This window comes from Pseudorca crassidens, chromosome 6 (genome assembly GCF_039906515.1).
Source record: "Pseudorca crassidens isolate mPseCra1 chromosome 6, mPseCra1.hap1, whole genome shotgun sequence".
NCBI lineage: Eukaryota > Metazoa > Chordata > Mammalia > Artiodactyla > Delphinidae > Pseudorca > Pseudorca crassidens.
Genome location: NC_090301.1, coordinates 2,033,160 through 2,048,353, shown reverse-complemented (window position 1 = coordinate 2,048,353; position 15,194 = coordinate 2,033,160). Strand labels below are relative to the sequence as shown.

Here is a 15,194-nt window from a genome sequence, read left to right as displayed (position 1 = left end):
GAGCAGTTTCAGCCCGCCCACTGTGTCCACGCCGACTCACTGTCTTTACTGGTCGTCTTCTGCTCCCTCCACTCTGATCTGAGCTCCACAAACACAGGGATCTTTGCTTTATCCATACACACATGTATCCCAAGTGCCAAGGGAGGTGACGGGCACCTAGAAGGGCTGATCCCTACGAAAGAGTGGGCGAGTGAGCCCAAAGCCTGCCTTGACAGGGAGGCCTTCCCTGACCACTTCATTTAAAACTGCAGAAGGCCATCTCACAAGAACTCAGCTGCCCTTAATGGCTTCTTCCTCGCCACAGCATGGAGCACCTTCTAGCATCGTCTGGCGTTCCACACCATCTCCTGCCACCAGGTTGGATTTAAGGAGCGTATTTAGAATCCTGCGCCTGACAACCAGAGGATACAGCTCTTCTAAGGCACATCGTGAAGAGTCATCAACACGGGCCATAAGGCAAGTCTCAAACAAGTTCAAAGGCTCAGTAATCTCTAACCATAACACAGTATATTAGAAATCAATAACAAAAAGATTACTTGAAAAAGTCTGTACTTCCAGATGAAAAACACTTCTAAATATCTCATTTTTTCAAAGGAAAAAGAATCATCAAACAAATTTTCAAGAGGCTACAAATTAACTACTGTAAACTACAACTTGAATACTACAAATAGAAGTTACCAAAGCATTTCCATTTGTCTCCAGAGAGAACCACAGAACCTTAAATGCTTACAGCAAGAGGAGGAAAGGCTAAAAATTAACGTGCTAAATGTTCAACCTAAGAATTTAGTACAAGAATATCCACATAAACCCCTCCACCAAAAAAAGCAGAATGGAAATAAGAACAGGAATGAAAGGAGGAGAAAATAAATGTACACGAGTGTCACCAGAGGCAGAGAAGCTGGTTCTTGGAAAGATGACTGAAACAGACAAAGCTGGACCAGACTGACAGCGTGTCCCCGGCTCCGACGACACCAGGTCTGCGTGTACCCTGTCCCGCTAGAAACACAGGCGGTGGGTGGAGGGCAGGCTTGCTCAGGGAAAGACGGACACGGCCAGCTGCTGGACACCACAGCCTCCCCACCCCTCCGCAGGATTCCCAGGCTGACCATACACAGCGTGCTCAGTGGGCACCGGTGGGACCGAAAGGAGGACCAGCCCCCTCCCCTTGGGCTCCTGACTCAACCAGCAATACTCCCTCTGCTTCTCCCCGTCTGCCCCGACCAGGCACCACTGCCCAAGGACACCTGGTCAGACCCCAGCCCCACCATGGCGCTTGGGAGCCAGCCTGCCAGGGACACGGAGGGCCAGGGCTTGGGTCTAACGGCTGCTGGACGGTACGAGCTGCTGTGAGGTTTCTCCTTAAACGACCACACTTTACCCTCCTAGGGGGCAGGCTGCTGGCAGGGCTGAATGATACAGCATGTTAAGTGTGACCACTTTCCCAGAAACAATAACAGCCATGGACAAGAGTTAACAAGAGTTGTCTTCCTGACCCTGTGGAGACACAGTTAAGCACTTTTAGACACATTTAAGGGGTTCCCAGACTCTGGATATATCTCATTCACACCGCGTAGCCCTGAAGTACAGAACACAAAACCTGGTAATAAAGAGACAAAAAGATAAAAAGTGCTTTGCCCGCAAATGATGCGCTCACGCATCCAGACCTTCCTGGCATCAGTGATGCTTCCAATGCACAAACAGCAAAACTCCGAGTTGGAAAAATACTGTATCTTCCGCCTAAAAAGCACTTTCAAATACACCATGAGGACATCAAGGTTTAATGCTCTATTTTCTGTATCAACACATATCTTAGGGTCACCACTGCCGGTACCACACCTATTCCTATAAGATGGAGAAACGGGGAGTCGCCGACCTCATCCCGTTGGGCTCGTGCGGACGTGTGGCCAGCTTCAGGCGCAACTGAGCACGCGAGACACCTCCCAGCCAGCCTCCGAGGGCCCGCTACGCCGTGACCGGTAAATGTTTGCTTCTCGTGGTTCCTGTTCCCTCCCCTTCAGGCCCCACAGCAAGCTCCTTCTAACTCTCCGCGTCTATGGCAACAATCACAAAACAAACTTAATGGGGTGCGACAGCTGGTGATAAACATAAATAACCCAAACAATCTAATTTCCACCCTGGTTGGGAAGGCCTTCATCTTCCTCCCTCAAGTGCTGAGGCTACTGAAAGGACACAGCTGGGGAACCAGGAGGATCCTGAAAGGACACAGCTGGGGAACCCGCCATGCGGGGCAGAGTGGGCCTTGGTCGGGTGCCAGGGGTGAGCTCGGCCAGCCAGCCCGTTACGGGGCACCTGAGAGGCACAGGCGGGGCATTTCTGGTGGAAGATGGCAGACCAAACACCATCATTTATCCCCACTCCTCCAGAGCCCACTAAAAAAAATCACCAACACAACTGCAGATAAAAGGCAAATGAGAGAGAACCAAGTCCTACGAGAAAAAACATGGGTGAATAAGGGGCACCTGCCTCACCAGACGTAAGAAACCGAATCAAAGCACCCCGAGGCTCAGGAGTGGCCGCACCAGGACCCCCGACGCAGGAGACGGACCTGTTCCGGGAGCACAGAGGTCCCCAGGCCCCTGCGCACCCCACAGAGCAGGAGACTCATCTTCCGGGAAGGGCGAGGGTGCTGCAGTGACAGCGCTGCTCGCCGGCTGCGGGTGGCCTGGGTCACGCCTCCCAGCGGGGTGACCAGCCCCACGGAAGACGTGTCAGAGCAGGGCACGGAGCCCCGGCTGCCAGCACCCCCGAACCCCCGAGGGTCCCCAGCCTCTGGTGCTCTGTCCTAAACATGAGTGGACAGGCCAGGAAAACCGTCACCATGGAAGGCAGAGCCCAGGCGGACAGACAACGGCACCTGGGTAGCAACCCGCTGCTCAGGAAGAAGGGCAGCCCCACTGCCCAGACGGCCCTCAGGGTGGAAGGCAGGCCTCGGGCAGACAAGGGAACCGGGCCTCGGTGTCCGGAGGGAAAGCTGTTTCCAAACCCATAATCGCACCCCCTGGTTTGGTGAGATTTGAGTGAACATAACAGGGAAACACAAGGAAGAAGAAGAAAAGAGAAAGTAGGAAAAGAGAAAAGCAACAGAGACAGAGCCCAGCCGGTCCCTCCGGCTCCTGGCGCATTCGGAGCGGACAGCTCCATGGAAGCCCAGACGACGCAGACCATGTAACAGGCGCAGCTCTGTGCCCCGACGGGCTCGCAGCTGCAGGAACCCACACAGCTCCCAGCCTCGGGGCCCTTGCGACCGGCTGTTAGGGCCAAAGGCAGTGAGTGACAGCGGGACGAACGAGGGACGGGGCTGGATTTACGGTACATGACGCAGAAACGCGAGGAGGGCTTGGCTCGCTCTCCTCTGCAAACACCACCGAGAGGCACAGGACCCAAAACCTGGTCCCGTTAAGAACTACCGGGGGGATGATCCATTTCCTAGTGGGTAAATTCCACCGCCAGTGAAGTTATCAGACTCGAGAGGCAGAGGCCTCTGAGGGGAGCGGGCCGGCGCCGAGGCCTGAGTTCCGAAGTACAGCCTCTGTCCCTCTCTCTCTGGAGCTCGGTCCCCAGGCAGAAGGGTGGTTCCTGGGAGCACTTCCTCAGCCTGGGTCCTGAGGGCCGGCGCCGCCACTCTGGTTGTACTGCTGAGGTTCTCGTGGCCACAAATCAAACCCACACGTGCACCTGCACAGCCGTCGGCAGAGAGGCGGGGACTGCCAGCTCATCCGCGGCGACGGGAGTCCTCTCTCCATGGGCCAGGCCCACGTGCCAGGCTCAGCATTAAAGATGGATACGTCAGCATTAAACATTGAGTAGGTCCGGGAGCTCGATGTAGCAAAAAAGCAGGCAGGCTTCTAACCTGATAATACACAGCATTCAGAGAAAAGCCTGAGCAGACGTGGGTCCTCGTTCTCAACATGACTCCAAGCATTTTTGTTGTTAGGCTTCTCTACACCGGCTGGTTTTGCTTCGTTTTAAACAGCAGTCCTAGGGGCCATCACAAAGGCCTTTGGGCTGGTTGGGGGCGGCAGTCATGCTGGAGGGATCAGCAGAGCCGGGGCGGTGGGCGGGCAGACCACAGGGTACCAGAGAGGCGGAGCGCGGTGAAACAGAAGAGGGACAGACAGCATCGCGGGGCCTCCCGTGTGCCAGATGCCCGCCTGCTTCCCGGGCGCCCGATGCCTCTGCCAGGCCGAGCAGCCACATGGCGCCAGACAGGCAGCCCGGGCTCCGAGGAAGCGCCACACGGCCGAGGGGAGGCAGGTCCTGCTGCCCGGCCCCCAGGCCTCGCGGTAGCTCTGCTGGGCCCAGCCCTGCCCCTGCCCTCACTTCTCCTAACACGGAGCCCCGAGTGGGGGCGCAGGGATGGAGCTCTCGGCAACGGGGTGAGGAGGAGAAGGAACAGGACAAAAAGACATCCTGCGTCTGTACCACGTGCGATGCTGCCCCTGGCTGGCACGGCGGCGTTCCCAGACAGAGGCACTGCCCACGGGCGCTCACCAATCTGGTGGGAGAGGGGACAGGTGTAGGGGCTGGGAGTGAAGCAAGTGGCCAGAGAGAAAACGGGGAGGCTCTGAAGACTCCCAGGAGGACAGCCCGGGAGACCAGGAGGGGCTGGGGAAGGGCAGCCTTGGGAATTCTGCGTGGTGATGGGGAACCTGGAACCTGGGGATGGATCCCTGGGTGTGATACCTGGGGAACAAGGCGGTGACACAGGAGAACAGTGCAGGATGGCGCCCCCTGGTCCAGAACCACTCTTGGCTGTAAATCTACCTGTTCCCCCAGGCGACCCTAAGGCGTTTCCAAACAGCTCATAGATGCACGCAGCAAGGCAGGGCCTCCACGGCCGGGGCCGTGATGACACTCGGGCTCTGAAGCCACGTGGGCTACAGACGCTGAAACCTGGCCTTTACGTCATGACGACTCACCAGGCCCGCACATGAACTTGAAGGAGGGAAGTGGAAAAATTCTCAACCTTTGTTTAAACTAAGCAAACAAACTATAGGAATCCTTTTCTAATTTTTCAAACTGTTGGAATTTACTTTATGTCTCTGTGTTCTATATTTTCATTTTCCTCCACAAATTAAAACAAGCTCATAGGAAAAGCAAGGCAGGCAACCGCTTTGGCTCGAGCACGTGCTCTGTGCCCCACTGCGCGCCTGCCCGCTCTCTGCTGCAGCCAGAGGGCAGCCGGCCTGCGGGCCAGCGGGGAGCTGTCACCCAGCGATGGGCCCCTGGCCTGCAGAGAAGAGCAATGTGCAGAGTCGGGCCTGGCCCCAGAACGAGGAGACCAAGGTCCGCTCCCCTCCTGGTGTGCAGCAGGCGGCAGCCTTAGGGGCCCCCAAAGGTGGCCCACGACGCTTTACTGTGCTACACCTCAACCCCAGAAACCCAGCTTTGCATGAAAAACACACAGAGGACGATCCGGTGAGAAGTAGGACAAGTAAGGTTTTACGGGGGATTTATGGTCACCGTGATGAACGCTTCCTGTGCCATGAAGGGGCGTCTGCAGCCTCCCCCGAGGTCACGTGTGTCCTCACGCTGGCGTCTGCTTCGCATTCTCTCTCGCCAAACCAAACCGAACAACAAGAACAACACGACATGCCCGGGAGGCGTGGGAAGTTTCAGGCACCAGCTAACCTCAGGTAGCTCCTGTTCTAAAATTCGAGGACGGTCAAGCCATTCAATAACCCCTTTGACAGTGCAGTGGTCAAATACTCTGTAAGATTTGGGAATCTGTGGCTAGAGCCAAACCTCACTTTTTAAAAATTAGTTTGGATAAGTTCTCTAGAGTTGGGGTAGTTTCTTCAAGTTTCCAGAATTTTCTTTTAAAAATTATACCCCTGTTATACAGCCTTGAAAGAAAACCTCGATAACTCTGACTGAAACCCATGTTTACGATGAGGGCGATGGAGCCCGTAGCAGAGGCTCCTCTCCAGTCAACACCCCATCCTTAAAGACCCGCTGGTCCAGAGGTCCCCAGCATTCCCCAGTGATCGTTTGCTCCAGCGGCACCCCTGGAGAGCAGAAATGGGTCCCTGCCCCGTAACTGACACGCCGGGTGACCCTGGGGAAGCGGCCCTGCCACTCGCCTCTGGCGGGGAACAGGCAGGAAGGGCGCGGGGCCCTGCAGCAGGCCACCACGGTGGGCGCCTCGACATGCCTCCCGCTGCCCCTCAGGGCTGCTTTCCTCCCCCTTCCTCCTGGGCACTGAGGCTTCTCCTCCAGCCGCTTCACTCCACCCAGGCGCTGAGCACCTACACTATCCAGCTCCGAGGGAGCTCAACTTCCAGGTCTGGAACCAGCATCCTACACACTCACTACAATGTCTCTTTTCTATACTAAACATGCCTTGCTTTTATAATCAGGGAAAAAGTATGTTACTTCCCAAAAAAGTCAAAGTGATTCAGAAATGAAGGACTGAAGTGTTTTTCAAGTCCGCTGGCACAGGCAAGTGTGTGATCTCTCTCCTAGAGGGCCACCTCTCACCTCTTCCTCTGACCTCAAGCCCCACCATCTCTCCCCACCGAACTCTGAGCTTCCAGGGAACCCTCCACGGCTCCCGCCACCCTGTCTGCGCCCCCAAGTCCCCACCCAGGAAGGAAAAGGACAACCTCCCAGGAAGGGTGAAATGGTGTACCCTCATTCATAACTTGTGACACTCCATTTAGTCCCAAAAAAAAATGAAGAAATATGATGCACACACAGAACAAGAGTAATGAAGAAGTTGCAACTAAGTGGTAGGCAAATGGTTATGTTTTCTCGCTTTTATAACAGAACTATTTCACAGCAAAAAACTTTAAAACAAGAAAAAAAGAAACACAAAAAGAAGGGAAGGCTTGTTTGCATATAAAAAGGGGGAAGGTGGAGGAATCAGAATGAATCCAAAATAAAGAGCATTTTAGCCTGTTCCTTCTACAAGACAAACTTTTCTAGTAAGAGATATTCTTGTAGGAATTACCTCAAGTCTCAAGTCAAAATGGCCCCAAAATAGAAGGTATGAATAGTGCTTTTTTATTTGAAGTAAGACTTCACAAGGACTAACGTATTTAAAGAGAACCATTATCAGAAAGATGGTCGAGCATGCTGCCACGAATGGCCAGGAACAGACGAGACATGAGCAGAGATCCAGGAGAGGAGGGCCCCGTGGGCACTCCTCCACGCACAGCAAAAGCTGTACATTCAAAGGAACAAGCTCCCACGGTGAATGTCTGAGTGATTCCTGCAAATTATACGCATGTATCAGTTTGTTTTCGGACCACCGAGAGTCAAAAGAGTACTTAAGATTAAACTCAATGGTTGGAAAATGTGCAACAGCAAACTGGGATCGACATAAAAATACATCTAAAAATGTTTCCACTCCCGTATCATAAAAATGTGGCTTTACAGAAATCGTTGTACTAATTTTCAAATTATTACGTAAGCTGAGATTCACATTTCTTTGTAGAACGTAATTTACAGTGGTTGGAATGACCAAAAATGGAGTGTAGAGAATGCCCTTCACTTCAGCAGCTTCTAAGGCTCAGCTCACGGAGAAGCCTCCGCAGCCAGCCTGGGGAGCGCAGCCCCGTGTACACCCCTCCTTCTGCTGCCGGCTGCTCACAGGCATCGCGCCCCCCAAGCAGAGTCACCCTGAAAACACTGACCCCCGATGACACCAGCAAGCACAGCCTCGTCCTCTGACTTTGACCAATGCAATCTGGAGGTGCAGTGTTACCGGCTCCAATCTCACCGGGGCCCCCTCCCCGATATGCCGTCTCTCAAGTGGGGCACTTCCTCCAAAAGAAGAGAAGGGGTGTAACAGACCCCAGGGGCTGTCCTAGCATCTGAACACCAGCACTGTCACAGCCACGTCCCATGCGTGTTCAGTACCCGCCCACAGGACATTAAGAGATGACGTTTCTCCAGGAACTACTAAAAATCAGACACGTAGACTTGATCTCTGTCAGAATCCTGCGGAGTCGGCATTACTATCCCATCGAGGAAACAAAACCGAGACACTCGGCGGCTTGCCTAGAGTCACACGGTCAGCGGGTCACCAGGATTCCAGGTCCCATCCGTCCAGGACTGCAGTCCATGGTCGGTCTGTACGTGGAGCCGGGAAGCCCATACGAAGTCTCAACCAGCAGGGTGCGCTTCTCAAGCCAGAAGACGAACTTGAAGCCCACCCACTTTCTGGTTCACTTGGAAACCACCTTTTCACAGTCTATCAAGCTACTGAAAAGCTTCTTCCTCCATCCCACACTGGGCGAGCACCAGGAAACTGTCTGAAAATGCCCAAGCTACACAAGGCACCGGCAAATGAACTCAAGAGAAAGGGAAATCAGCACTGCTTCCCTTGCTGGGGCCCAAATGAGAGAGAGCATCTTGGTCTTCAGCTGCTGTTTCCAAGCCCTCTCCCCTGCCCTGCCCCCAGCGTCCTCAGTTAACAAGTACCCTGCTCCACGGGTGGGTGGAGGGTGAGGGAGAGGCGTGGGCACCGCTGCAGGAGGCCGGAGCGCCGCAGACAAACAACCCGAGCTTCGCGTCGGGGAGATGCCAAAAGCGATCCCTGGCAGGCTTCAGAGAATCTCTATGCGAAGAAAGAAATCTCTTCTCTGACACTTCCAGCCCTGCCTCAAGCTTTGGTTTCTTTTTAAGAGGATGGGGAAGGTGAGGCGACGGGTGGGTCAGCCGGGCGCTGGGGCAGAGGCAGGCATCTATGTGCCCCCCATCTCTGCCAGGCCTGCCCACGGAGAGAGCGGGCAGAGGGGGGACAGGAAGGCTGGGGTTCAGGAGGTGCCGCGAGGAACAAACCACAGAGACGGAGGCCTCCGGACACAGCAAAGGCGAGGGGCCAGCAGTGTCGCCCTCAAAACACCGGCTTAGGAGCATATGTGGAACGCTGACAACGGTTCCCTTCCATACACCCTAGGCCTTCAAGAGGCTCGTTTTAGTCTCAATAAGGCGAAGGAGCCCATGAAGAACGGCATCTGGGCTCTGAGTTGAAATCCTGGAGGACAGTAGATGGAGGGTTAGTGTTGTACAAAAAGAAAAAGAAAAAGCTCCCACGGCCGTGTGGATTCGGAAAACATTGCCTATGGCGTGATATTTAGGAATATCATATATGGAATGAGAGATTTCTAATCACGGCTGATGCTTTTTCGTCAATTACACATGGAAAGCTGCTTAGGAGACATCACTGACTCACTCTCCCCCGAGGAGCCTGGGGCCCTGGACCCAGCGTGACCTGCCCTGCAGTGTCCCCCAGCTCAAGCTCAGCGCTCTTCCCCCAGACTCTCGTACAGCTCAGGGCCTGGAGTTAGACCCAAAACAAGCAGTTCTTACCTTTGGGAAGGACACACCCCATCGGAGCTCAAGACAGAAAAGAGGCCCTGCGTGTCTGTGCCACTTACTTAGGAAGCATTAAGCGAAGCCCACGACATTTCCAAAACCAGTGGCCTATTTTTACCCCAGGAAAGAGCAGCCAACTTCCGTGGGCCTGAGACCCCACCCCTTTCTCTCCAGAGCCCCCCAGGACAGCGGAGACCCAAACACCCCTTCCGTGGCGCCTGGTGCGCAGCAGGGCTGGGCGTGCCGACTTACCCGAGCCGGGCATGTGGTTCACGCGGGCAGGGTTGAGCAGCTCCACCGGCTGGTCTCGGCCAGAAAGTCCATCTGGAGGACAGAGAAAGCATTTGGCTTCAGAAACTGCTCGCATCTCAATTAAAACACTTTACACTCCTGGCCTGCAAGGAGCACTTCCTTGCAAACAATGGAAGTGCACGTGTCCTTCTCACTTTTAAAGGAGACCGGTGTCATTTTTATTTGCGGAGTCAGAAAATAAAAGACCCCTTGTCGAACATCCCATCTCGAAAATGGCAAACACCAATTCCTGGCCTGAGGGCGTCCGGCCAAGCTGCTGTGTTTTGACTTCTTTTCAGCAGCCACCTGATACCACTCAGCGTTTCTGCAGAGACCACAAGCAGTAAGATGAAGGCAGAAGAGTTACTCATCCTCTTCCCAGATATGGACCCGTGGCCCGAGGGCCACAGCGACACAGCCCCCGGAGGCTCCGGCGGCGAGGGCAGCCGTGGCTGTTGCCCGCTTGCGGGACAGTCAAGGAAACTAAGACAAACAAACCCGCTCTTAGGAAGACACTGGGCCAGGTTCTCACAATGGAAGGAATCGTTTCTTCCAGGTCCATCTTTCGATCGCGTTCTGACTGCAAAGATGGCACCGAAACCACACCCCCTCCACCTGGCACAGGCTGCCTTTAGACCACATTCCCTCAGACAGACAAGAAGGAAACTTCGGCAAAACTTCCAGGAATCACACTTTTGGTGTAAAATTAGCTTCTGACAACTGGTGTGAACGCCCGCAGGGACAAGCACGTCATTACTGACGCTGACGTGTGGTCGGTCACACTCGTTACTGATTTTACGGAGAAAGCACTGGTTTCCCAGAGCAGCCATCGGCCCCCTCGGGCCGACTTGCAAATCATGACAAAAACACTTAAGAGCGCAGGTCTACTGACTCTGTACTAAAACTCTGCTTTTTGCCCCAAATGGACAGCACCTCAGGCAGCCTTCGAATGCAGTGTTCCATGACCCGTGTGTGTCTCTGGAGAGGTTCAAAGTCCAAGGATGAGAACAATGACCCCGAGGAGACCCCAAAGCGTCTCCTGAGAACTGCAGACCCTCCCAAGGAAGCGGGGAGGCCTGTGAGCCGCGCTCCCACACCCTCGGGGAAAACGAGCTGCTCCCATGCAGTGCCCGGCCACTCCCGAGCCACGACGCGGGGACTCAAACGCTGGGATCCGGGGTCTCCTCTCCACAGCCAGCCACCCCTCCCCCATTCTGGCAGCTCACAAGACACTGGGCATATGTGGGGTTAGGACAGTCCAGGCTCCCCGAGGCAGGACGAGGACTGGGGGCCACACTCATGCCCAGAAGCAGACCAGGCCCGACCGTCTGCACCAAGGCTTCTCTCCAGGCATATGACCCGCCCTGACATGGTCTGACGCTGACCTGTGGGCCTAATGCCATGTCCTGTGAGCCCCTTCGCTGCCCCTCAGAAAGGGGCCTCAAGAGCTTCCCTGGTGGCGCAGTGGTTGAGAGTCCGCCTGCCGATGCAGGGGACGCAGGTTCGTGCCCCGGTCCGGGAAGATCCCACACGCCGCGGAGCGGCTGGGCCCGTGAGCCATGGCCGCTGAGCCTGCGCGTCCGGAGCCTGTGCTCCGCAACGGGAGAGGCCGCAACAGTGAGAGGCCCGCGTACCACAAAAACAACAACAACAAAAAAAAGGGGCCTCAAGACAGTGATAGAAAGCACTTTCAAGCCTTTCTTTCTGAGCGTGAATAAGTGAAATGAAAATTTCATTTTCAGAACCAGAAGATTCAGGAAAGTCTAAACGTATTTTTAAAAATCCTAATCCCACAGTAAATACTTTCAGAAACACCAAAAATGGCTTTTGAAAATCCTAGTCCTGCCGCCATTTTCTGAGGGCAGGGCCAGGAGCTGGGTGCTAGAGGGCCACCCTGCCGGCCCTGTAGCTGCGTCCGACCAAGCCCAGGGCGTTCCCTCTGGTGCCACCACACCTGGCGTGTCCCCCCAAAACCGTCGCCTCCTCAGTGTTCTCCTTGAGCTTCCACCTGAGCCAGTTCTAGAACCAAACACAGTTTAGAGACCCAGAACCCAGAACCCAGCACAGCTGCCTCGTTTGGCAAATGAGGAAATTCCAGCTTCCGGGCCGGCAGTAGCGCTGGGCCTGCACCCCGGCTCGTGTGAAGGCCTTTCTGGAGTCTGGATCGAGCTGCTTGTGTCTGCCCCAAGCCCTGCAGGTCCACTTGCTCCAGAGCCACATGCCCGATGATGCCTGATAACACGCGACTTTCAGCCACGCTGAAGCGGGAAGACACGTCAAGTAGCGAGAGCCCGTGATGCTGGTACGCCGCCAGCAGCCCGTGCCCATCCCTCGCCCTGCTCCTCTGCAGACCCCACCCACCACCCTGACGCCCCCAGCACACCGCACGTTCCTCACTCTGAATGGAGGATCACAGAAGCCAAACAGTAAGAGGTCTTTTCACAGAAGGCAGTAGATAGAACGGCACTGGGCAGAGACCTGAACCAAGAAGGGACCGGGCACCGGGAGACGAGGCCAGAGAAGGGACGATAACACCAGCCTCCCAGTCCCGGCCCCGGAGTCTCCCGCTAGCTGGTCTGGGTGCTCGAGGCTGGCAGGCCCGGGTGTGCGGCCCTGGGCACGCGGTGAGGACCCTGACATCACAGGGTGAAGACCCAGTCTGAGAACACGGAGGCATGCAGGGCCCTCTCGAGTCCCTGGAGGATTCAGATCTAAACATGGAGGGAAGATATACCAAGTCCACAGACACCTGTAGCAGGGCCCTGCGCGGCAGGGGCTGCTCAGCACGTACACGACAGTTTGAGGCACAAACGTCAGCTGTGGGGACAGATGTGATGCAGCATTGTTGCTCCGTGTCACGGGGACCAGAGCTGGTGACAAATACCACCGAGGGCCTTACACGTCCAATTGCGTATCACAGGGCTCACAAAACAAACCTGAGGCTGTGAAGCTGGACAAAACCCCAGAACAGAGCAGGGACAGAGAAACCGCGTTTGAAGGGGCAGGGGCTACAAGGGCCGGGGAAGACGGCTTAGAGCCCAGACGTAAGCGCCACCAGCACGTGACCACGTAGCCACGGAGCACAGAGCAGCCAAGAAAGCAACGCAAGGAACCAAGGAGAAGGGATGGGAGCACGGCCTCCTCTCGGCCCGCGGAACACCCCTGCAAGCAGGCTTCCGCCCTAACCCCTCTCCACTTCAGAGTCTAATTTTGGAAACATCGCTGCATGGGACTGCGGTACTTCGTGTCCTCAAGCGGCATTTTATTTGGCGCAGGGAGCTGGCGGAGGAGCACACATGCGGAAGAGAAGCAGGGAGCACGAGGGTCCTCCGTGTCTCCCTCACCACGTGACTCTTCCGTGAGTGACCACAACGCACACGGTGGCACACGGGACGGCAGCGGACACGTGATCACGCTCGCACAGAAACAGCACGGCCCACTTAGAGATGATGGGGTCCAACTTAAAAGCAACGCTTGGCTGTAATTCAGTGTGATGGGCAGGGGGTATCTCTAACTAGAATCGTAGCCTTTGGAGCCAAAGGAACCTAACTCGCAACTCTTCTGGCCTATTCCCCGCCTTTACACATGGGAAAGCAGCCCTGCAGGGCTGAGCAATGTCCGCGAGATCATGTACTTAGCACCCCAGAACCTGGCTCTGTTGCAACTAGGCCAGACACAAGCCTGAACTGGGCCTTGTACTCTGTACTCTGGTACTTAGCCAGACCTGTGCCGTTCAACCAGGCCTTCCAGTCACCAAGACCGAGTCCCCCCACAACCCCTAGGAATTTGCCCTCGTCTGGATTAAGAAAGAAAGAGAGGGAAGAAAGTTGAGAAAGATAGGAAAACAGCAGAAAAAAAAAAAAAGAAAAGGGGGGAGAAAAAGAAATGAAAGCATATCATAGTTGTAATTCCCCACTTTTCAGGTTCAGTCTTCTAAAATTTCTAGAAAACAGCAAAAGAGTTCATAGAATCTTCTCTGGAAGAAGAGGTAAGTGACAATATTAACACTATTATGCCTCCCAATCCATGAACATGGAATGGAATATCACTTCATTTTATTTCTCTCAAAAATGTTTTAGAATTTTGAGTGTAGAGATCTTGAACACCTTCAGATTTATTACCAGACATTTGATGTTTTAAGTAAAATATTATAGATAGTATTTTCAATGTCAGTTTCTCTCTGCTGATATACAGAAATACAATCAAGTTTTATATATTGGCTTGGTGCTATAGCATCTGGTTAAACTCATATTCATTCTAATCGCTTACCTGAAGTTAGTCTGAATTTTCTACATGCAGAATCATGTCACCTACGATAATGACAGTTTGTTCTTCCTCTCCAGACCTGATGCTTTTTCTTTCTTTTTCTTGCCTTATTCTACAGCTCACATCTATGGTACATTATTGAATGGAAATAGCAAAAGAGGACACCCCTGTCTTGTTTCTGATCTTACTGGGAATGTTTTCAATACTTCACCTAGCGTAAGTATAACACTTGCTGTAAGTTTCTGACAGATAACTTTATTAAGTTAAGCAAAGTCCCTTCTATTTCTACTTTGCAAAGGCTACTTTAAAATCATGTATGTGTGCTTAACTTTATGAAGCTTTTCTGTATCGATTCATATTGTTAAATAATTTCCCCTTTCATCTGGTAACTTCCTTTTCTCATGTCAAACCAACCTGCATTCCTGGGATAAACCGACTTGGTTGTGTCCAGTGAGTTCTGAGGCAAAGGAAAGGAACTAAGTCGTACAGATATAGGGGATTCGAGTGCGGCCTGAAATCTTTTCTACTTTTGATTCCAGAGAGTTGGAGCCCTAGCCACACACGCCAGCCTTAGTTCCACACTTGTTCTTTGGTCAGGTGCATAAAAGAGCTGGAAAATTAATATTATAAAATGTGCTTAGTGGGGCTTCTTCGATGTAGGTCACCAAAATGAAATGGGGGTGACGAGGCTGCCTGTCACCCACTTTATATGACAGCAGGGCACGCACACCTCATCCTTCTCACAGAGCTGTTTCCAGACCGGCGGCCGCGGAACCTTCGGTATTTGGCAGCAGTAATAACTCAAAGTCTTCATTCCAGCCCATTTTCCTGTCCCTTTTTATCATACAAGCCTTTTATTTTAGAACAGGTGTGGATTTACAGAAAAATTTAAGAAGTACAGAGAGTCCTCACATACTCTGCACCCTGCTTCCCCTGTGATGAACATCTTACATTAGTATGTCTGGGGTGTCGTTAACTGAAGTCCATGCTTCTCTCAGGTTTCCTTGGCTGTCCCCTAGTGCTCTCTTGCCATCCCAGGACCCCACCCAGGACCCTGCATGACATTCAGTCATCACCTCCCCTCAGCCTCCTCTGGGCTGTGATGGTTCCTAGCACGTTCCTTGTTTTTGATGACCTTGGCAGTGGAGGAGTACGGGTCAGGTGGTTTGTCGAATGTCCCTCAATTGGGATTGTCTGATGTGCTCCTGATTGGACCAGGGCTGTGTGTTTAGCAAGAAGACCACAGAGGGGAAGTGCCACGTCCATCCTGTGGCACCACATCCCACCGACAT

At 53.7% G+C, this 15,194-nt stretch overlaps 1 protein-coding gene across 4 annotated transcripts in view; it reads right to left on the bottom strand.

The window, feature by feature from the left end:
• HDAC4 (histone deacetylase 4) overlaps positions 1-15,194 on the bottom strand; it is a 255,996-nt gene that overhangs the window by 139,823 nt on the left and 100,979 nt on the right. For 2 of the 4 annotated variants that reach the window (XM_067740021.1, XM_067740022.1), the window contains exon 3: positions 9,598-9,669. In XM_067740021.1, the coding sequence (XP_067596122.1) occupies positions 9,598-9,669 (72 nt within the window). Of the gene's footprint in view, positions 1-873; positions 957-9,597; positions 9,670-15,194 lie in introns of those variants that run through there. The other 2 variants (XM_067740024.1, XM_067740023.1) reach the window with 2 other exon arrangements.